Raw genomic sequence first — 23790 nt, 5'->3', positions numbered from 1 at the left:
GAGGTCAGAATTGATGGAGTCAGCGGGTGGAGGAGGAGGAATAAAATCACCAGCGGTGACTGGAATCAGTGAAAGACCAGCCTTGGGGCAGCCCTAAGGTCAGTACCACAGAGGCTTCAAGCCTCACTCCAGAGATACGAGCCCTATAATCCAGGCTGACACTCCCAGTGCAGTTCTTCGGGCGCTCTATATTATCACTGGGTCAGTACTGAGGGAGCGCTATGCTGTCAGAGGGTCAGTACTGAGGGTATACTGCACTGTTGGAGGGTCACTACTGAGGGAGTGCTGTATTTTCAGAGGGTCATTACTGAGGGAGTGCTGCACTGTCAGAGGGTCAGCACCGATGGAGTTCTACACTGTCAGAAGGTCAGTGCTGAGGGAGAGCTGCACTTTCAGAGGGTCAGTACTGATGGAGTTCTACACTGTCAGAGGGTCAGTGCTGAGGGAGAGCTGCACTTTCAGAGGGTCAGTACTGATGGAGTTCTGCACTGTCAGATGGTCAGCACCATGGAGTTCTACACTGTCAGAGGGTCAGTGCTGAGGGAGTGCTGCACTGTCAGAGGGTCAGTACTGGGGGAGTGCTGCACTGTCAGAATGTCAATACTGAGGGAGTGCTGCACTGTCAGAGGGTCAGTACTGAGGGAGTGCTGCACTGTCAGAGGGTCAGTACTGAGGGAATGCTGCACTATCAGAGGTCAGCACTGAGGGAGTGCTGCACTGTGAGAGGGTCAGGACTGAGGGAGCGCTACACTGTCAGAGTGTCAGTACTGAGGGAGTGCTGCACTGTCAGAGGGTCAGTACTGTGGGAGTGCTGCACTGTCAGAGGTTCAGTACTGAGGGTGTGCTGCACTGTCAGAGGGTCAGTACTGAGGGAGTGCTGCACTGTCAGAGGGTCAGTACTGAGGGAGCGCTACACTGTCAGAGTGTCAGTACTGAGGGAGTGCTGCACTGTCAGAGGGTCAGCACCGATGGAGTTCTACACTGTCAGAGGGTCAGTGCTGAGGGAGTGCTGCACTGTCAGAGGGTCAGTACTGGGGGAGTGCTGCACTGTCAGAGGGTCAGTACTGAGGGAGTGCTGCACTGTCAGAGGGTCAGTACTGAGGGAGTGCTGCACTGTCAGAGGGTCAGTACTGTGGGAGTGCTGCACTGTCAGAGGTCAGCACTGAGGGAGTGCTGCACTGTGAGAGGGTCAGTACTGAGGGAGCGCTACACTGTCAGAGTGTCCGTACTGAGGGAGTGCTGCAGTGCCAGAGGGTCAGTACTGAGGGAGTGCTGAACTGTCAGAGGGTCAGTACTGAGGGAGTGCTGCACTGTCAGAGGGTCAGTACTGAGGGAGTGCTGCTGTGCCAGAGGATCCTGGCCAATATTTTTCCCTGAATCAGAAGCACTGAGAGGTGATCTGGTAATTTATCTCAGTGGGTCTCAAATTCCTTCGCTTGAAGGGCCCGTTTTTGGATAGATTAACAATTGGAAATCCCCATCTGAATTGTAATAATCTATAACATTCATAATGTGAAAGTGCTGTGTATGAAGAGCTTATTCAACATGCTTTTAAGAAAACAGTTGTTTACTTCAGTGAGATACGTGAGCCTGTGTTTAATCACACAGTAATACATAAATATTGAAAAGAAACTCCTTTCTCTTGAAAGGCTGAATTTACCAGGCACCCGTCGGCAGCCTTGTTATCTGTGGTTTACCTGGTGAATGACCTCTTGCCCTCAGTACCTGTCACTGCCTCACTGCCCACTCCCCGCTGCACTGGCCCACCCAACACCGCACAACTGGTGATCACAGTCTGCTCCACCCTCCAGCTCCTGCTCAGTTCTTTTGCAGATGTCTTTGAAAGTCCCCACAGATGCCCAGGGGGTTCACTGACTCTAGTTTGAAAATCACTGCTTTATTTTGTTGCTGTTTGTGGGATCTTGCTGTGTGCAAAATGGCTGCTGCATTTCCTACATTACAGCAGCGACCACACTTCAAAAAAGTGCGTCATTAGTTGTAAAGCGTATTAGATCATCCTGAGTTTGTAGAAGACCATTGCTGTCCTTCCTTCCCTCACTCCCTCCTTCCTTCCCTCCCTCCCTCACTCCCTCCCTCCTTCCCTCCCTCACTCCCTCCTTCCTTCCTTCCCTCCCTCCCTCCCTTCTTCCCTCCCTCCCTCCCTCCCTCCTTCCTTCCCTCCCTCACTCCCTCCTTCCCTCCCTCCCTCACTCCCTCCTTCCTTCCCTCCCTCCCTCCTTCCATCCCTCCCTCCCTCCCTCCTTCCCTCTCTCCCTCCCTCCCTCATTCCTTCCTTCCCTCACTCCCTCATCCCTTCCTTCCCTCCCTCCCTTCCTCCTTCCCTCCCTCCCTCACTCCTTCCCTTCCTTCCCTCCCTCCCTCACTCCTTCCCTTCCTTCCCTCCCTCCCTCCCTCCTTCCCTCCCTCCCTCACTCCCTCCTCCCTTCCCTCCCTCCCTCCATCCTTCCCTCCCTCACTCCCTCCTTCCTTCCCTCCCTCCCCTCCCTCCCTCCTTCCTTCCCTCCCTCCCCTCCCTCCCTCCCTCCTTCTTCTTTCATTTTCTTTCTTCTCTCTGGTGTCATCATTGATGGAGCGCCAATGATGGGAATTATTTGTTTAATGCTGTCCTCTTTCCTGCCTGTCAGAGTTTGGTAAAGTCGGCTGTGGAGGAGATCCCGGATGTCGGGAGTGTAACGGCATCAACTGAAGACTTTAGAAAGCAATTGCACATCAGCCGAGCAGCAATCTCTGTGCAACATTCGCAACATCCGGTTGACGTGAATTTGGCAGAGGCAGACAGTGTAGAGCTAGTGAGAAGAGGTAGGAACTGCCTGTGTGAAAAGATGCCTTTTGCCATCTTAGCAGTCACATGATGCAACGATAATGGAGTTACTGACCAATCACAGTGACCAACCTTTATTCATGAGTCCACAACAGACCCAGACATGAGGTGAGGAAAGCCCCTAGTGTTGAAGAACTTGGGGAACCATAGGTACAAAGTCCCTTGTTCCTTCCCAGCCCGCTCCACTCACCACACGTCACCTCTCAAATTACCTCCGACACCAGCAAAATCTCAGCCCTGGCTGAGTCGGTTTCATTCTCGCTTCAGTCAGAAGGTTATTACCGAAACATCAAAGCCGTACTGACAGTCCCCAGTGCAGTACCGTGGGGGTGCTGCACTGTCGGGAGGTGGCGGAGGTGGGGGGGCATCATCTCTCCGATGATTGCCTGCCCTCTTAGGTGGACATAAAAGACTGCCTTTAACAAGAGCAGGGCAGTCTTTCTGTTCAGACATCAATATTTCCCTGCCACCAACCTCATCAAAAAACATCTCATTGATTTTTTAAAATGTATTCGTTCATAGGATGTGGGCGTTGTTGGCCAGGCCAACATTTATTGCCCATCCCTAAATTGCCCTTGTCCAGAGGGCATTTTTTAGAGTCAACCATATTGTGTGGGTCTGGAGTTACATGTTTGTGTTACAATTTTCAGATTGCTTACACATTTTCTACATTATCATGGTGACTAAAAGTGCACAGTTGGCTGTAAAAGTCTTTTGGATGTCCTGAAGATGTAAACACATTCACACATGCACGTTGACACATGTATACAACCACATATTAACACATTCATGCATTAAACATTGCGTGTTTCATAGGCCAAGTATAGCAACCTTTATATTCAATTCATGCTGTACATCAAACACTCCCAGGTCAGGTACAGCACAGGGTTAGATACAGAGTAAAGCTCCCTCTACACAGTCCCCATCAAACACTCCCAGGACAGGTACAGCACGGGGTTAGATACAGAGTAAAGCTCCCTCTACACTGTCTCCATCAAACACTCCCAGGACGGGTACAGCACGGGGTTAGATACAGAGTAAAACTCCCTCTACACTGTCCCCATCAAACACTCCCAGGACAGGTACAGCACGGGGTTAGATACAGAGTAAAGCTCCTTCTACACTGTCCCCATCAAACACTCCCAGGACAGGTACAGCACGGGGTTAGATACAGAGTAAAGCTCCCTCTACACTGTCCCCAACAAACATTCCCAGGACAGGTACAGCACGGGGTTAGATACAGAGTAAAGCTCCCTCTACACTGTCCCCAACAAACATTCCCAGGACAGGTACAGCACGGGGTTAGATACAGAGTAAAGCTCCCTCTACACTGTCTCCATCAAACACTCCCAGGACAGGTACAGCACGAGGTTTTTTGGTTGTGCTGATTGTGCTCTACAGTAAAAAGGGAGTAAGGACATTTGACGGAGGTGTTAGACCTGTTGTGCTGGACATACATCCTACATTGGATATCTCACTCACCGCTGTGACTCTGAGCTCTGATTTGTTTTCTCTCCGGCAGGTTTGAAACTTGATCGTTTTTTACTGCGACAGAAGAGAAAGGTCGTGAGAATGGTATATTTCAGCCTGGTGATGGGGAATGTGCTCATTGTCCATGCCATCTTCAGCTAACATCTGGGCACAGGCAGGCACTTCCCTTTGGAAATTTGTCAGCCATGACTCAGTGCCTCTCACTGCCCATCTCTGAGTTGGAAACCGTGGGTTCACACCCGCTTCATCCAGCCTCACACCCAGTGAATCACTGAGGGAGTGCTGCACTGTCAGAGGGTCAGTACTGAGGGAGTGCTGCACTGTCGGAGGGTCAGTACTGAGGGAGTGCTGCACTGTCGGAGGGTCAGTACTGAGGGAGTGCTGCACTGTCAGAGGGTCAGTACTGAGGGAGTGCTGCACTGTCAGAGGGTCAGTACTGAGGGAGTGCTGCACTGTCGGAGGGTCAGTACTGAGGGAGTGCTGCACTGTCAGAGGGTCTGTACTGAGGGAGTGCTGCACTGTCGGAGGGTCAGTACTGAGGGAGTGCTGCACTGTGAGAGGGTCAGTACTGAGGGAGTGCTGCACTGTCAGAGCGTCAGTACTGAGGGAGTGCTGCACTGTCAGAGGGTCAGTACTGAGGGAGTGCTGCACTGTCAGAGGGTCAGTACTGAGGGAGTGCTGCACTGTCAGAGGGTCAGTACTGTGGGAGTTCTGCACTGTCAGAGGGTCAGTACTGTGGGAGTTCTGCACTGTTGCAGTGTCAGTACTGAGGGAGTGCTGCACTGTCAGAGGGTCAGTACTGGGGGAGTGCTGCACTGTCAGAGGGTCAGTACTGGGGAGTGCTGCACTGTCAGAGGGTCAGTACTGAAGGAGTGCTGCACTGTCAGAGGGTCAGTACTGGGGGAGTGCTGCACTGTCAGAGGGTCAGTACTGGGGGAGTGCTGCACTGTCAGAGGGTCAGTACTGAGGGAGTGCTGCACTGCCAGAGAGTCAGTACTGGGGGAGTGCTGCACTGTCAGAGAGTCAGTACTAAGGGAGTGCTGCACTGTTGGAGGGACAGTACTAAGGGAGTGCTGCACTGTTGGAGGGACAGTCCTTCACCTTGGTGTCCATGTGTCAGTGACCCCATGGGTGAGGAAATAATTAGTGTTGATCAGCACCCCGCAAAGCTTAAATCAGAGGGAGAAAGATCATTTTTATAAATAAAATAACCTTACACAATTAGGTTGACAATTTTTTTTCAAATGGAGGGTTCTCATCTCACCCTTCTGTTGAATGCTGCTGGCACACATTGCTGATGGAGTGCCAACGCATCTGCCAATATGGCAGGCAGAGCACTTCCTAGATGCCATTTTGGGTCCTTTTGGAGCCCAGTTGTCATCTGACAGGAGGGATATGGAGGGAGCACAGGAGGTGGTGTTGAGGTAGGAGAGCAGCCATGATCTTGTTGAGTGGTGGGGCAGGGTTGAGGAGCTGAATGGCCCCCTCCTGACCCTCTTGTGTTCTTTAGAGGAATGGGTGTCATGAGGCCCAGTTTTCAGGCGCGGAGTTTCTGGTAAATTCTCCCCCAAGAACATTTTTTTTTTTTCATTTCTATCTATTTTTGTTCTCTCTGTGCTGCAGTTCAAAGGAGCATCGCTCCTCCGGTAACCAGCTGCTTTAGAGGTGCCATCCCACCCCCGCCAAACACCCCAGGGATTCAACTTAACCCTCCCCTCTCCACCCTCCTACCCAGTGAGAGGAGCTGCAGTCTCTATTTGGGATTCCCAACGAGCTAGGAGGGGTATAGGTCTCAAATTTGTACCTCCCAATGTTGCCCATTGAATGCGGAAACAGCAGATGAGCAACTTGAGGGGGGGGGCAGCCATTTACCTTCCCCTTCCCCCCCCCCCAATCCCTGCCGTACCCTCACCCTACCTCTGCTCCCTCCTGAATCGCGGCCGTCCGATGGAGAGGGGGAGAAATTGAACAGGGTTGTTTGTGTGTGTGGCGGGTGGGGGGAGGGTTGGGCGATGGGTCATAGGAAAGAAAATGACTGAGTACAATGGAATGGAAAGGTTCAGCATTTTTATTCTCGCCTATTGTTTAGCGAGGAATAGTTGAGCAGCCGATCATCCTGGATATTTATGAGAACAAGGATATTCTCCATAGCAGGAAAAGGAAACAGAGAAAATGCTCGAATGGGAAAGTAAAATTCCCCTCGTTCACCAAGGTAAAGTGAGAACAGTGGGAGAGTCACAGCTTCTGGGTGGGGGGTGGGTGGGTCATGGCTCCAGTGTAAGTGTCTGTCCCATCGTCTCAGTCACTGAGCCAAGAGCTTGGCTACAATATTACATAAGAACATACGAATTAGGAGCAGGAGTTGACCACTCGGCCCCTCGAGCCTGCTCCACCATCAGCCGCGATTCTTGCTGAGCTATGTTGGTTAAACCTTGACCTTACCTCATGTGGGCCTCACCATTCCCATCGTATAATCGTAGACAAAGCCATCTCTGATCGCTCCCCTTGTATCACTCCACCCACACCCACCTTCCTCACCCCAACGCTACCTCCTTCTATACTCATCCTTGGAAGAATCTCTCTCCCGGTTCACTTACCTCAGCACTTTCAAAAATTCCACAAGTGTCTATCATTTAGCTCCCTGTTTGCCACAAAATTTCGGCAGCTACCAATCTGCTCAATCTCATCCTCATCTCCATCTCCATCTTCAATGCCCTAGACTCCATTAAAACTATTACTCTCCCTCACTCTGACCATCCCCCCCTATATGTTTGAATCCCTCCGATCAAGCTTTCGCCCCTGCCACAGGATTGAAACAGCTCTTATTAAAATCATAAATGACATTCTATGTACTGGTGACAAAGAGAAGCTGTTCCTCCTTATCCCTCTCTACAGCTTTTCATGTGCTTAGTCCTCCTCCAACAGCATCCACCACCCAGCTGGCTGGGACTGCTGTCGCCTGGTTCCATTCTTATCACTCTCGTTGTATCCCCATCAATGACTTCTCTTCCTGCTCCTGCCTCTGGTCACCCCCGAGGATCTATCCTTGGCCACCTCCCCCACCCCCCTCCTATTTCTGATCTATGTGCTGTCCCGCGGTGACATCATCGTCAGAAAACACAGTGTTAGTTTGTACCCAGCTCTGCCTCACCACTACCATGTCTAAATTCCCAGACTGCTTATCTGACATCCAGTACTGGATGAGCAGAAATTTCCTCCAACTAAATATTGGGAAGACTGAAGCTATTGTTTTCTATCCCTGCTCCAAACGCTGTTCCCGACCCATCCCTCTTCCTGGCAACTCCCTGAGGCTGTACCAGACTGCTTGCAACCCTGGTGCCATACTTCAACCTGTACTGGGCCTCCAAACACATATCTGCACCGTCACTGAGACCCGCCTATTTCCATCTCCATAACATCGCCCCATTCACCCCTCCCCAGCCTCATCCTTGTTTTCAGGCCTCTCCACGGCCACATCCCCTCCCTCATAACCTCCTCCAGTCCTATAACTCTCCAAGATCTCTGCACCCCTTTAATCCTGGCCTCTTGAACATCCTCAATTTTAATCGCTCCACCATTGTGGCGGTGCCTTCAACTGCTTCAGCCTCAAGCTCTGGAATTCCCTCGCTTAACCTCCCTGACTCTCAACACCCTCTCCCCCTTCTAAGGTGGACCTTAAAACCTCTGAGCAAGCTCCCGATTATCTCCTTATGTGGCATCCATGTTAAATTGCTCCTCCGAACTGCCTCAGGATGTTTTCTCTACGTGATAGGTGCAATAGAAATGCATTGTGTTTTATACAGTAGACTGACTGAATGAATTCCGTTCACTCCTCAGAAATCTAGGAAAACATCGTCAGAGTCAGGTGAGCACAGCCTTCAGTAACACTACTATCCTGTATTTGGACGTGTGGGAGAGAGTGGAGCAATGGAGTTTTCATCTCAGGGATGGTGGGTACATGTCCACGTCAGGGTGAAAGGGTGAAGATCAAACTGAAATGTGTTTGAGAACATGCAGGCAAAGCTGAGAATGGTTTCTCCTTTCAGGCAAAGTTGGCAGCTGTCATTTAGGTAGAGAATGGGCATAAAATGGGGTTGGGTTAAATCCCACTGATGGGGGCAGTGTAAAGGGAGCTTTACTCTGTATCTAACCCATAGGGAGGAGGATCAGCAGGTGCACAATCCATCCAGGCGACTCCGAGTGTCCAGCCCATCCGAATCCCCTCTTCCTGTGACCCCAGCGGCTCCAGCTCCACAGGCCGAGGAGGGGTCCACTGCCACACAGCAGGACCCCGAAAGCAGGCCGGGGCCCTCCAGGTCTTGGCCCTCCAGAGGATGCCCGCCAAAGTCATCACAGACAGGGCGTCACAGTCAGCAGGCTGCCCCCACCTCCACTGTGGATGTCCGGGGAGCACCAAGACGTAGCGGCAGGGTTAGGAAGGTTAAGAAGAATTAATTGCACAGTCTCGGTATGTTAATCACTTGTACATAATGTGCACTATTGTCAATAAACTCCCAAGAATGTCTCCCTGTCTGTGGCTTCTTGTTCTGATGAACAGTGTTCTTGTCACTCAGATGTGAAACCTTTCTGCACAAGATAAAGGCAGGTGTCTCAGTCCAGGGCCTCTTCCCTGTGTCTGTGCAGCCTTCAGACCACAGTGATGGTCCAGCCTCACACTCCCTGGACACATTACTGATGCCTGCACCTCGGCTGTGCTGGTCAGAATGTAGTGGGCAGGCGCCACAGAGTTCCCTCATTCTCTCTGTGTGCTCTCAGCCCCTTTAAGGTGGGGCTGGCCCCCATCTCACCAGCATCTGTGACCAGTGACGCTGTGCTCCTGAAGGGCTCAGGTGCTGAAGGCGGACAAAGGATCAGAAGCATCTAAAGTTTCATGGCTGCGTCTCCATGATATGATCCTGATCACAGAACACAAGCGAGCTGCCCTCGGCCAGGCAGGAGTCAGACATTCTCAGAGGCTATGTGAAGATCTATGGAGCATCCTCACTGCACATTGTCATCATCCTCCTGCAATCGAGTGACTATTAGGGCCTCCACTGAGTCTCCATGACAGGAGCATTCTCACAGAGGGTATGTGCACTGCCATAAGCCAGACTGGAGTCAAACATTCACAGATGCAATGTGAGGATCTATGGTGTCTCCTCACTGCATGTCATCATCATCCTCCACAAATCTGGCAGCTATGAGGGCCTCCTGAGCGCCTGCCTCATCTGGACAGTGTGAGGGCCTCATTTACGTTATCGTCGCCTTCGAGAACCCCCTCACCCTCATCACCGTCAGCGTCCTCCTCATTGGAGGAGACCTCCAGCTCTTCCATCTGCTCCTCAGCCAGCTCCTCTCCCCGGTGCAGCGCCAGGTTGTAAAGGGTGCAGCAGGTGGTGACGATGTGTGACACCCTCTGTCAGCATCCCGATGGTTTGCTCCACCAAGTTGCGAGCTGCTGCATGAGCCTCATTATAGCGTCGCTCTGCTGCAGTCTGAGGCCGCCACACGGGTGTCATCAGCCACGGCCTCTGTGGGTAGCTCTTGTCCCCGAGGAGCCAACCCTGCAGCTTCTGTGGACCCTGGAAAACTCCAGGGATCTGTGACTGTCTGAGGGTGTAGGAGTCGTGGACACTCCCTGGAAACCGTGCGCAGACCTGCAGGATGTGTTTCTGGTGGTCGCACACCAGCTGCACATTCAGTGGGCAGGCCTGATACTGATACGCTGATGTATTACAGTGAGGTTCCCGGTGTCCGATGGTGGGAGATGCAGCCACGATCAGTGAGCTGAGCGGACGATCGCGAACAGGTTTCACGCCATCATGAAACCAATTGCGCCATATTTTCTGCTCACGCCACCGAACCTGCCGGATGCCAGCGGGCACTGGAAAACCCAGCCACTGTTATTCTCACAGCAATAGAGCTGCGAAACAAGGTGACAATGGCCGGATACTCTGTTTTACAGTAACTTGGCCAGGACAACAGGGAGAACAGTCCTGCCCTTCTGGCCATGGGAGCTTTTACACCCACAGAGAGGTTTAATGTTTCATGCGAAAGATAGCACTTTTCACTGTGCAGCACTCCCTCAGTACTGGCACCAGGAGAGTGTCAGCCTGGGTTATGGACTGCGGCTGATGCACAGGGTAGAGGATGGACCCCACACTGAGAATCCAGCTTTGCCCAGCGATGAGTGTGTGGTTTCACTGGGAAGGAGATGCCTTTACTGCTTCAACCTGGGTCTACAGATGCTCAGAGGGGCTAGGTTGAGTATCTTCCTGTGTGGGAGCGTAGTTTGATAAATACTTGAAGGGAAAGAATTTGCAGGAAAAAGCAGTGGGAAATGGGACTATTTGGATCGTTCTATCAAAGAGCCGACACAGGCAGGGTGGGCCGAATGGTCTGCTTCTGTGCTGCAAGGTCCAATGATTCCTTAGTGTTCATTGACTCTGGAACATTCAGCATAATCTGCAATGCTCAGTCACCATAATGCTGACCAGGAATTTGTTCTTTTTCTCTCAGTTAATATAGAAACGAAGAGTTCAAATCTGCACACGGAAGATAAATGTCTTGAACCGGTAAGAATCCAGGTGTGTCATTCAGTGAGGAATCATAAAGAGAGACAGTGAGAAGAAAGAAGGAAGAAACTTACTTTAATATTAGCACCGTCATATCACAGTGTAAAGGCACCCTTACTCTGTATCTAACCCCGTGCTGTACCTGTCCTGGGAGTGTTTGATGGGGACAGTGTAGAGGGAGCTTTACTCTGTATCTAACCCCGTGCTGTACCTGTCCTGGGAGTGTTTGATGGGGACAGTGTAAAGGGAGCTTTACTCTGTATCTAACCCCGTGCTGTACCTGTCCTGGGAGTGTTTGATGGGGACAGTGTAGAGGGAGCTTTACTCTCTAACCCCGTGCTGTACCTGTCCTGGGAGTGTTTGATGGGGACAGTGTAGAAGGAGCTTTACTCTGTATCTAATCTTGTGCTGTACCTGTCCTGGGAGTGTTTGATGGGGACAGTGTAGAAGGAGCTTTACTCTGTATCTAATCTTGTGCTGTACCTGTCCTGGGAGTGTTTGATGGGGACAGTGTAGAGAGAGCTTTACTCTGTATCTAACCCCGTGCTGTACCTGTCCTGGGAGTGTTTGATGGGGACAGTGTAGAGAGAGCTTTACTCTGTATCTAACCCCGTGCTGTACCTGTCCTGGGAGTGTTTGATGGGGACAGTGTAGAGAGAGCTTTACTCTGTATCTAACCCTGTGCTGTACCTGTCTTGGGAGTGTTTTATGGGGACAGTGTAGAGGAAGCTTTACTCTGTATCTAACCCCGTGCTGTACCTGTCCTGGGAGTGTTTGATGGGGCAGTGTAGAGGGAGCTATACTCTGTATCTAACCCCGTGCTGTACCTGCCCTGGGAGTGTTTGATGGGGACAGTGTAGAGGGAGCTTTACTCTGTATCTAACCCCGTACTGTACCTGTCCTGGGAGTGTTTGATGGGGACAGTGTAGAGGGAGCTTTACTCTGTATCTAACCCCGTGCTGTACCTGTCCTGGGAGTGTTTGATGGGACACTTGATGAAAATGCCCTATTCTCGAGCACTGACATCCTTTCCATTGACTGGGATGAAATGCTGTTGGCGCAGAGTGATAGTTTTGAGCACCTGCTGCTTTTTGTGCCCTGTGTAAATATTCCTCTTCCTTTCTACAGGAACGGAGAGGACAACAAATGTGAGTGTGTTTTACAACAATGAGCTGTGCTGCATGAGTCGGGACTCTGAAAAAAGAATTATTTTGCATTTACGTCGCCTCTTTTGCAACTGAGATTCCCTCCCCCAACCACTTTCAAAATGTTTACAGCCACTGAAGTACTTTGTGAAATGTAGTCACTGTTGTAATGTAGGAAACCCGGCAGCCAGTCTGCGCACAGCAAGATCCCACAAACAGCAATGTGTTAATGAGCAGATAATCTGATTTTTGTGATGTTGGTTTAGGGATCAATATCAACCCTGGACACGGGGGAGAACTCCCCCTTGCTCTTCTTCAACATAGTGCCATGGGATCTGTTGCATCCGCCCGACCAGGCAGACAGTTTAACGTCCCACACAAAAGCCGGCAGCTCCCACAATTTCTCTCTCTCCTCCCCTGATACTTGGTGAGGTTTGCTGGCTGAGCAATCCTCGCAGTACCTCCCTGTGTCAGCGAGTTGCTGAAGGGCACGTGTAGAATCGCTGTCTGTTCCAGCACAGAAACAGCTCATTCAGCCCAGCGAGCTCTGCCAATTTTCTGCACAAACCACCCCATCCAATCTCACTCAGGCAGTACTGAGGGAGAGCCGCACTGTCGGAGGGTCAGTGCTGAGGGAGTGCCGCACTGTCAGAGGGTCAGTACTAAGGGAGTGCTGCACTGTCAGAGGGTCAGTACTGAGGGAGTGCTGCACTGTCAGAGGGTCAGTACTGAGGGAGCGCTGCACTGTCGGAGGGTCAGTACTGAGGGAGTGCTGCACTGTCGGAGGGTCAGTATTGAGGGAGAGCTGCACTGTCGGAGAGTCAGTACTGAGGGAGTGCTGCACTGTTGGAGAGTCAGTACCGAGGGAGTGCTGCACTGTCAGAGGGTCAGTACTGAGGGAGTGCGGCACTGTCAGAGGGTCAGTACTGAGGCAGAGCTGCACTGTCGGAGGGTCAGTACTGAGGGAGTGCTGCACTGTTGGAGGGTCAGTACTAAGGGAGTGCTGCACTGTCGGAGGGTCAGTACTAAGGGAGTGCTGCACTGTCAGAGTGTCAGTACTGAGGGAGTGCTGCACTGTCAGAGGGTCAGTACTGAGGGAGTGCTGCACTGTCAGAGGGACAGTACTGAGGGAGTGCTGCACTGTCGGAGAGTCAGTACTGAGGGAGTGCTGCACTGTCGGAGAGTCAGTACCGAGGGAGTGCTGCTCTGCTCACTCTGAGTGCTGCTGACAAACAAACCCACAGTCAGTTTTCACAAGAAGCTTTTTTGCCTCACCAGGAGCTATGAGCGACGAGGCAGAAAATTCCCTCTTTCTAAATGCTGTGTAGTTTGGGATTTCCTTGTCGAGACTGTTTGCCTCCTTTACCTCCTGTGGCTAATGGCAGCTCAGCAGCAGTTGCTGATGCCCCACACCAGGTGGCGGTGCCCTTCAGTATATAGTGGATATTGTCCGTGTTACACTGGCTGTGCTCTATTGCTGCTCAGGAACAAGGGGTCGCTGTTTGGCTGTGACTGACGACACCTTAAAGAAACTGTTGACAGCAGAATAAAGCAGCTGCACAAGAGTATACCCGACAACCCAGGCTGATGTATGTCTGCAGACCACTGATCCTCAAGGTTGATCACAGATGTGTTCCACACTCCACCCTGAGTTACCCCAGCGAATCCCCCACATTCACTTCGGCCAATCGATTACAATCTTGAAAAGCAGTCACTGTGTCAGTCAGGAAATGTGGCAGCCAATTCACGCAGAGCAAGATCCCACGAACAGCAATATGATAATGAGGTGATTGTTTTTTTTTCTCAGCGATGTTGTTTGAATGAGAAATGTCGGCCCCAGAACGCAGGGGAGAAACTCCAGCCCCACCCTCTGTCTTCATTCAATTAGTGACTGGGGGATCTTTAACATCCCACCTGAGAGAGCAGACAGGGCCTTGATTTAATGTCTCATCCAAAGAATCATACCCTCGACACAGCAACATTCCCTCAGTACTGACCCTCTGACAGTGCAGCACTCCCTCAGTACTGACCCTCTGACAGTGCAGCACTCCCTCAGTACTGACCCTCTGACAGTGCAGCACTCCCTCAGTACTGACCCTCCGACAGTGCAGCACTCCCTCAGTACAGACCCTCCAACAATGCAGCACTCCCTCAGTACTGACCCTCTGACAGTGCAGCACTCCCTCAGTACTGACCCTCTGACAGTGCAGCACTCCCTCAGTACTGACCCTCTGACAATGCAGCACTCCCTCAGTACTGACCCTCTGACAGTGCAGCACTCCCTCAGTACTGACCCTCTGACAGTGCAGCACTCCCTCAGTACTGACCCTCTGACAGTGCAGCACTCCCTCAGTACTGACCCTCTGACAATGCAGCACTCCCTCCGTACTGACCCTCTGACAGTGCAGCGCTCCCTCAGTACTGACCCTCTGACAGTGCAGCACTCCCTCAGTACTGACCCTCTGACAGTGTAGCACTCCCTCAGTACTGACCCTCTGACAGTGCAGCACTCCCTCAGTACTGACCCTCTGACAGTGCAGCACTCCCTCAGTACTGACGCTCTGACAGTGCAGCTCTCCCTCAGTACTGACCCTCCGACAGTGCAGCACTCCCTCAGTACTGACCCTCTGACAGTGCAGCACTCCCTCAGTACTGACCCTCTGATAGTGCAGCACTCCCTCAGTCCTGACGCTCTGACAGTGCAGCACTCCCTCAGTACTGACCCTCTGACAGTGCAGCACTCCCTCAGTACTGACCCTCTGACAGTGCAGCACTCCCTCAGTACTGACCCTCTGATAGTGCAGCACTCCCTCAGTACTGACCCTCTGACAGTGCAGCACTCCCTCAGTACTGACCCTCTGACAGTGCAGCTCTCCCTCAGTACTGACCCTCTGACAGTGCAGCACTCCCTCAGTACTGACCCTCTGACAGTGCAGCACTCCCTCAGTACTGACCCTCTGACAGTGCAGCTCTCCCTCAGTACTGACCCTCTGACAGTGCAGCACTCCCTCAGTACTGACCCTCTGACAGTGCAGCACTCCCTCAGTACTGACCCTCTGACAGTGCAGCACTCCCTCAGTACTGACCCTCTGACAGTGCAGCACTCCCTCAGTACTGATACTCTGACAGTGCAGCACTCCCTCAGTACTGACCCTCTGACAGTGCAGCGCTCCCTCAGTACTGACCCTCTGACACTGCAGCGCTCCCTCAGTACTGACCCTCTGACAATGCAGCACTCCCTCAGTACTGACCCTCTGACAGTGCAGCGCTCCCTCAGTACTGACCCTCTGACAGTGCAGCACTCCCTCAGTACTGACCCTCTGACAGTGCAGCACTCCCTCAGTACTGACCCTCTGACAGTGCAGCGCTCCCTCAGTACTGACCCTCTGACAGTGCAGCACTCCCTCAGTCCTGACCCTCTGACAGTGCAGCACTCCCTCAGTACTGACCCTCTGATAGTGCAGCACTCCCTCAGTACTGACCCTCTGACAGTGCAGCACTCCCTCAGTACGGCACTAGGAGTGTCAGCCTGGCTGATATGCTCAATTCTCTGACATGGTTCTTGAACCTCTGACTCTGGGAGGAGATTGCCACCCACTGAGACAAAGTTGGCACCGCTCCACGAGAGTCGGTGGTATCCTTGTTGTGAGCTGGTGCCAGGCATGTGTGAGAGAGCAGGTGTAGCTCAATCCCAAATAAAATATACCCTCAGCAACATTCCATGTCAAACACATCTTTCAAAAGCAGACTTTAATTTAAATAAGCCACACATCATAACAGAATTCCAGGCTCAGCATCAATATGGTGGTGTAAATAGAGAGTCTTTCTCTACATCAACTTGTGAAATCTGAGACCATTTTGAGCCCATGTCAATGATACTTCTTAAACTTCACCCAGGTGCCTGCCATGACTCAGAGGGTGGCATTCTCTCTCTCTCTTGCCTGCAGGCCAGGAGGATGTGGGTTCAATCCCCACGCCAGGAACTTGAGCACGAAATTCAGGCCCTCGCTCCTTGTGCTGTACTGAGGGAGTGCTGCAGTGCCGGAGACGCTGTCTTTCAGATATGACATTAAACCGAGGCATTCTCAGGTACAGATCCCATGGCCACTATTTCGCAGGGGAGCATGGGAGCTCTCCGCTATGTCCTGGGCCAATATTTATCCTTCAGTCAACCTCAGTAAGAAGCAGATTATTTATATGCAATGTTTTCCTCTTTAATAATCCAGCCTGACACATCAGAACAGCGTTCCAGTGATTTAACCTTTTCCTGTTCTGGGAATCACAGTTCAACAATGTAGAATCAAAGAATGAATAATGCACGGAGAAGGCCATTCGTCCTGTCATATCTGTGCTGGCTCCCTGAGGGAGCAATTTACCTGATTCCAAGCCCCCGTCTTCTCCCCGTAGCCCTGAACATTCTCCCGTTTCAGATAATAATCCAACTCCCTCTTGAATGCCTCGATTGACCCTGCCTCCACCACACTGTCATGGACCCCAGTGAGAGTCAGCACCTTTAGGAGAGGAGGGGGACCCTGTACCCCAGTGAGAGTCAGCACCTTTAGGAGAGGAGGGGGACCCTGTACCCCAGTGAGAGTCAGCACCTTCAGGAGAGGAGGGGGACTCTGTACCCCAGTGAGAGTCAGCACCTTCAGGAGAGGAGGGGGACCCTGTACCCCAGTGAGAGTCAGCACCTTCAGGACAGGAGGGGACCTGTACCCCAGGGAGAGTCAGCACCTTCAGGAGAGGAGGGGGACCTGTACCCCAGTGAGAGTCAGCACCTTCAGGACAGGAGGGGACCTGTACCCCAGTGAGAGTCAGCACCTTCAGGAGAGGAGGGGGACCTGTACCCCAATGAGAGTCAGCACCTTCAGGAGAGGAGGGGGACCCTGTACCCCAGTGAGAGTCAGCACCTTCAGGAGAGGAGGGGGACCCTGTATCCCAGTGAGAGTCAGCACCTTCAGGACAGGAGGGGACCTGTACCCCAGTGAGAGTCAGCACCTTCAGGAGAGGAGGGGTCCCTGTACCCCAGTGAGAGTCAGCACCTTCAGGAGAGGAGGGGGACCTGTACCCCAGTGAGAGTCAGCACCTTCAGGAGAGGAGGGGGACCCTGTACCCCAGTGAGAGTCAGCACCTTCAGGAGAGGAGGGGGACCCTGTACCCCAGTGAGAGTCAGCACCTTCAGGAGAGGAGGGGACCCTGTACCCCAGTGAGAGTCAGTATAGAAGAAATAGGATCTGGAATAAGTATTTCTGTCCTCGAGCCTGCTCCACCATTCAACAAGATCATGACTCATCTTCTTCTTCAACTCCACCTCCCAGCACTAACCCCATAGCCCTTGGTTCCCAAAAACCTATCAACTCAGCCTTGAATATACTCAATGATTGAGTGTCCACAGCTCTCTCTGGAGTAGAGAATTCCAAAGATTCACAACCCTTTGAATGTGAAGAACCTTCTCCTCCAGTCAGTCTGAAATGGCTGATCCCTTACCCTGAGACTGTGTCCCCGTGTTCTAGACTGTCTGACCAGGGGGCAACAGCCATTGACCATCTATCCTGTCAAGCCCTTTGGTAGGAATGGTGCAGGGAGAAATGCACTCGGAGTGTATGTGTTATTTGGATTAAATTTCGCTTTCTATCCAACAGATCCCAAATATCGGACTGGGTCAACAAGGAATTTCAGAGGTAATTAAATTTCGCATTGGGCCATGGGAGGGGATTAAATGGGTCAGCAGAGCCCATGAAAGAGACACTCGGTCAAAAGGAGTTGGCAAATTTCCTGCCCCTCCACTACCATTTTCTGAGAGGTCCTCAGATTATTGTCTGACCTGGTGGACAGCAGCTCTGACAGTGCAGCACTCCCTCTGTATCGCACCGAACAGAATTAGCCTGAAGTCTCTGTAGTGCTGCTGGAACCCATGACCTTCTTACCCTGAGCTGAGAGCGTGTTACAGAGCAAAGCACCCGGAACACGCGGAGGTCTCCTGAGTGGGGGGAGCAGCGAGGAAAGAAAGGGACGAGGGGGAGGGTGATAGGGGAGGGAGTCGGGGGCAGGGAGGACGGGAGTCGGGGGCAGGGAGGACGGGAGTCGGGGGCAGGGAAGACGGGAGTCGGGGGCAGGGAAGACGGGAGTCGGGGGCAGGGAGGAGGGGGGTCGGGGGCAGGGAGGAGGGGGGTCGGGGGTAGGGAGGAGGGGAGTCGGGGGTAGGGAGGAGGGGGTTCAGGGGTAGGGAGGAGGAGGGTCGGGGGTAGGGAGGAGGGGGTCGGGGGTAGGGAGAGGGGAGTCGGGGGTAGGGAGGAGGGGAGTCGGGGGTAGGGAGGAGGGGGTCGAGAGTAGGGAGGAGGGGGTCGGGGGTAGGGAGGAGGGGGGGGTCAGGGTAGGGAGGAGGGGGGGTCGGGGGTAGGGAGGAGGGGGGTCGGGGGCAGGGAGGGGGGTCGGGGGCAGGGAGGAGGGGGGTCGGGGGTAGGGAGGAGGGGGGTCGGGGGTAGGGAGGAGGGGGGGTCGGGGGTAGGGAGGAGGGGGTCGGGGGTCGGGGGTAGGGAGGAGGGGGGTCGGGGGTAGGGAGGAGGGGGGTCGGGGGTAGGGAGGAGGGAGGAGGGGGGTCGGGGGTAGGGATGAGGGAGGAGGGGGGTCGGGGGTAGGGAGGAGGGGGGTCGGGGGTAGGGATGAGGGAGGAGGGGGGTCGGGGGTCGGGAGGAGGGAGGAGGGGGGTCGGGGGTAGGGAGGAGGGAGGAGGGGGTCGGGGGTAGGGAGGAGGGAGGAGGGGGGTCGGGGGTAGGGAGGAGGGAGGAGGGGGGTCGGGGGGTAGGGAGGAGGGAGGAGGGGGGTCGGGGGTAGGGATGAGGGAGGAGGGGGGTCGGGAGGAGGGAGGAGGGGGGTCGGGGGTAGGGAGGAGGGAGGAGGGGGGTCGGGGGTAGGGAGGAGGGAGGAGGGGGGTCGGGGGTAGGGAGGAGGGAGAAGGGGGTCGGGGGTAGGGAGGAGGGAGGAGGGGGGTCGGGGTAGGGAGGAGGGAGAAGGGGGGTCGGGGGTAGGGAGGAGGGAGGAGGGGGTCGGGGGTAGGGAGGGGTGGAAAACATTGACAAACAAAAAGGAAAAGATAGAATGAAAGATAATGTGGAAAGACAATGTCGATATTGTAAACGGAATTGGGAATTGTCCTTTTTCATCATCAGGCGAGAGGCACAAACGATAGCGAGATTGAAACGTGAGTCAGTGAAGGAAAAACGACTACAAGTGCAGGAATTACAGCGTATTGAGCGTCAGTGCCGTCTGCCAAGACACGAGAACTGCAAACACTCACAAGCTGTGCTCCAAGGTGAGGAGCACCTCTCTTTGGCACATTCTCCCTCTCTCCCTCTCTCTCTCTCTCCCTCTCCCTCCCTCCCTCTCTCTCCCTCTCTCCTTCTCCCTCTCCCTCTCCCTCTCTCTCCCTCTCCCTCTCTCCTTCTCCCTCTTCCTCTCTCTCTCTCTCCCTCTCCCTCTCTCCTTCTCCCTCTCTCTCTCCCTCTCCTCTCTCTCTCTCTTTCCTCTCTCCCTCTCCATCTCTCCCTCGCCCTCTCTCTCCCTCTCTCCCTCTCCCTTTCTCCCTCTCTCCCTCGCCCTCTCTCCCTAGCCCTCTCTCCCTCTCTCTCTCTCTCCCTCTCCTTCTCTCCCTTGCCCTCTCTCTCCCTCTCCTTCTCTCCCTTGCCCTCTCTCTCCCTCTCTCTCTCTCCCTCTCCCTCTCTCTCTCTCCCTCTTGCTCACTCTCTCTCTCATAGTCTTCAGCCCACACAATGTTGCAGGGTCGAGCATTAACTCTGCTCTTTCAATTGTTTTTGGGGGGTGAGGGTGGGTGTTTCACCTTCCACCCTCTGCCTGGCGCGTGTGAGGAGAATGACCCTTACTCTCTGACCCCCTGACACTTAGGCAGCTGACGACCCCAGGATGGCCCTTGAGTTAAGATTAATCTCGTGGGGGATGCTGCTGGGCGCAAAAGAAACCCGGGTGAAAATGAAATGTGGGGCTGACTCGCCAACCAATCAGCTCCCTTTTCTGCCATAGTATGAATTGTGATTGTTTGAAATTTGGTACTCTTGTGTTTGTCCTGATGAGTACAACACAAAAAGCTAAAGCAACATGTCTCTCTTTTCAGCAAAATTGTTCTATTCCCTTTCTCTCATCTACCCCTCTAGTTTCATTTTGAAAGTTTCCAATCTATTTCCCTCCACCATTTCCTGTGATAATGAGTTCCACATTCTAACCACTCGCTGAGTGGAATAAATAAATGTCTCTTTCTTTCCCTATTGAATTTTATTAGTAACCGTATTTTATTCATGAGTCCTCGTTTTGGATTCACCCACAAATGGAAACATTCTCCCAACATCTACCCTGTCCGTCATTCTAAATATCTCTTATCAGGTCACACCCGAGTGTGCTCTCTTTTCCAAAGAAAGTAGCCCCCACTTGTTCAAGTGTTCCCAGTGGCTGTAATCTCTCCATTTCTGAACACCCCATGTGAACCTGGTTTGTATTTTCTCCAGTGGTTTCTCTGCCCTTTCTATAATATGGAGACCAGGGGCTGGATCTTGGTTACCAAGGTGGGTAGATCAAGGCAGGAAATTGCCCCACTCGCCAGATCTACCTTGGTAAAAAGCGTTCAGAAACACATGATTTTTGCTCCGGAGAGGGTGAGTGGGGAGGGGTGGTGGGATAGAGTCGATCCCACTGTCACCGCTGGCATGGAAGCAATATGTAGACAGCCATGCGGGTGGGTTGTTGCTGACAAGGGCTAGTTAGAAGGGCCTGCCTTGGTTCTCTGGGACTTCTTCTCAGTTATTTTAGAAGTTGTTAGGCCCTTTAGCCCTCACCCCCTCATGTCCCCTCACCCCCTCATGTCCCCTCACCCCCTCATGTCCCCTCACCCCTCGCCCATGTCCCTTGGCCCTTCGCACCCTCCAAGCCAACTCATGCGCCCATCCACTCCCCCATGGCTCCTCATGCCCTCCCACGCCACCTCCATAGCCATTCACCCAGTATTCCACCATGGGCAGATCTCAGGAGGCATGTGGAGATGCAAAAAAAATAAACTGCTAACAATCTAAGACAGCTCTCTCTCATGCACACTTGATAGTGGGGAAAAAAATCCCATTCATGAAACCCATTCAAAGCTTTTAAATCTCTGCAAGTGGCTGATCTCTTACTTTTTTTCATTTTTTAACGGGATTATGGGTGTCACTGGCAAGACCAGCATTTGTTGTCCATCCCTAATTACTCTTGAACTGAGTGGCTTGCTAGGCCATTTCAGAAGGAAATTAAGAGTCAACCACATTGCTGTGGGCCTGGAGTCACAGGTAGGCCAGACCGGGTAAGGACAGCAGATTTTTCTCTCCTAAAGGGCATTAGTGAACCAGATCGGTCTTTACAACAATCAATGATAATTTCATGTTCACCGTTACTGAGACCAGCTTTCAATCCCAGATTTTTTATTAACTGAATTTAAATTCTAACAGCTGGCAGGGCGGAATTTGAACCAATATCCCTAGAGCATTAGACTGGGCCTCTGGATTATTAATCCAGTGACATTACTAGTACACCACCATCTCCTCTTATAAAAACAAACAAACTTCTATTCAGACCCCACATCAAAGACAGCTAATCCTTTAATAGCCTTTTTAAACTATCAATCAAACTGTGAACTCAGAAAACCCTGCTGAGATAATAAAGGTTTTGAAACTCAGCCAAGCATTCATAATCACATAATACTAGCCCTTGAGGAAACTGCATGACTAGATATTAATGTTTTTTTGAACCTACACTTGTCAGTCGAAGGACTCCAGCAGAGGGTTTTAAAAAAAAGTTTAAAAGGCTTTTATCACTGATAGCTACAGCCTGGTTTTTTTAAGTTCAAGAGCAGGGCATTTCAAAAACTTCAGATCATGACAGTCGAGCAGACCTTATCCACCCTTCAAGAGCATTTACATCTACTCCATCAATCTGTGACTCCCAACCTGTGGGTTAAAGACCTTGCAACAGCTAAAATGGGCTCTATTTGAACTCAGCACTGAGTTCCAATGGCCCTGTTGAGTTCGGGTTTCCCACCTGTGTGAATCATGCCCCACCCCCTTTCCTCTACTGGCAAGAATTGGATCTGTCGGAAATGGGGGTGGGACTTCCACATCTGGGGGGTCCTGCCCGAGTTTTTGAAGGTACGCAGAGTCTACCGAACTTCACGAAAATCCGGCCCCAGGACTGTGCACAGTCTCCAGTTGCAGTCCGGCCATGGCCCTGTACAAGTTTAACATAATTTCACAACTCGCAAAATAACTCCCAGTGAATCACAGAATGACAGAAACTTTACAATGCAGAAGGAGGCCATTCAGCCCATTGAGTCTGCACTGGCTTTCTGAAAGAGCATTCTACCCGGTCCCACTTCCCTGCATTATCCCCGTAACCTTGCACATTCTTTTCAGATAGCATTCAATTCCCTTTGAATACCTCGATTGAACCTGCCTCCACCACCCTCTCAGGAAGTTCATTCCAGACTCCAAACACACACTCTGAGTGAAAAAAAAATTCCTCACATCGCTTTTACTCCTTTTGCCAATTATTTTGAATCTGTGTCCTCTAGTTCTTGATGCTGTCTTGAGTGGGAGCAGTTTCTCACTATTTACCCCATTCATACTGCTCAGGATCTTGAACATCTTTATCAAGACTCCTCTCAGCCTTCTTTTCTCCAAGGACAACAGTCCCAACCTCTCCAATCTATCCTCATAGCTACAGTTCTTCATCCATGGAATCATTCTTGTGAATCTCCTCTGTACTCTCTCCAATGCCTTCACACCCTTCCTCAAGTATGGCATCCAGAATTAGATACAGTACTCCAGATGAGGCCTAACTAGTGTCTTATACATGTTCAACATGACCTTCTTACTCTTGTACTCAGTGCCCCTATTAATAAAAGCCTAAGATACTATATATTTTATTAACCGCTCTCTCAACATGCCCTGCCATCTTCAATGACCTATGTACGTATACATTGAGGTCCCCCTGTTCTTGCACCTTCTTTAGAGGCTCTCCCTTTATTTTGTACTGTCTCTCCATATTCTTCCTGCCAAAATGAATCACCTCACACTTGTCTGCATTGAACTTCATCTGCCACTTGCCTGCCCAATCCACTAATATACCTATGTCCTTTTGAAGTTCAGGACTATCCTCATCACAGTTGACAACATTTCCAATCTTATATCATCTGCAAATTTTGAAATCATGCCCTGCTCACCACAGTCTAGGTCATTAATTTATATCAGGAAGAGCAAGGGTCCCAACACTGACCTCTGGGGAACTCCACTACAAACCTTCCCCCAATCTGAAAAACAACCATTTATTACTACTCTCTATTTCCTGTCACTCAGTCAATTTCTCACCCAAGTGCCTACTTTCCCTTTTATTCCATGAGTCTGTTGAGTGGCACTGTATCAAATGTTTTTGAAAATCTATATACACCACATCAATAGCGTTGCCCTTATCAACCTTCTCTGTTACCTCCTCAAAAACACCAACAAGTTAGTTAAACATGCTTTTCCCTTAATTAATCCATGTTGGCTTTCCTTAATTATCCTGCACTTGTTTGAGTGACTGTTGATTTTGTCCCAAACTATAGTTTCCAGAAGTTTCCCTACCACCGACGTCAAACTGACTGGTTTGTAGTTGTCGGCTTTATCCCTGCACCCCTTTTTGAACAAGGGTGTAACATTTGCAATTT

The 23790-nt window shown here is 51.7% G+C and overlaps 1 protein-coding gene across 1 annotated transcript in view; it reads left to right on the top strand.

Moving 5' to 3' along the window:
• Positions 1–23790, top strand: part of LOC144681476 (uncharacterized) — an 81440-nt gene that overhangs the window by 50135 nt on the left and 7515 nt on the right. Inside the window, exons 21-28 of the mRNA XM_078543092.1 lie at positions 2646–2820; positions 4365–4417; positions 6423–6545; positions 8171–8198; positions 10853–10908; positions 12037–12056; positions 17696–17734; positions 19223–19365. Of these exons, the coding sequence (XP_078399218.1) occupies positions 2646–2820; positions 4365–4417; positions 6423–6545; positions 8171–8198; positions 10853–10908; positions 12037–12056; positions 17696–17734; positions 19223–19365 (637 nt within the window). The remainder of the gene's footprint in view (positions 1–2645; positions 2821–4364; positions 4418–6422; positions 6546–8170; positions 8199–10852; positions 10909–12036; positions 12057–17695; positions 17735–19222; positions 19366–23790) is intronic.

This window comes from Cetorhinus maximus, chromosome 6 (genome assembly GCF_964194155.1).
Source record: "Cetorhinus maximus chromosome 6, sCetMax3.hap1.1, whole genome shotgun sequence".
Taxonomy (NCBI): domain Eukaryota; kingdom Metazoa; phylum Chordata; class Chondrichthyes; order Lamniformes; family Cetorhinidae; genus Cetorhinus; species Cetorhinus maximus.
This window is presented reverse-complemented; position numbering and strand designations above follow the sequence as displayed.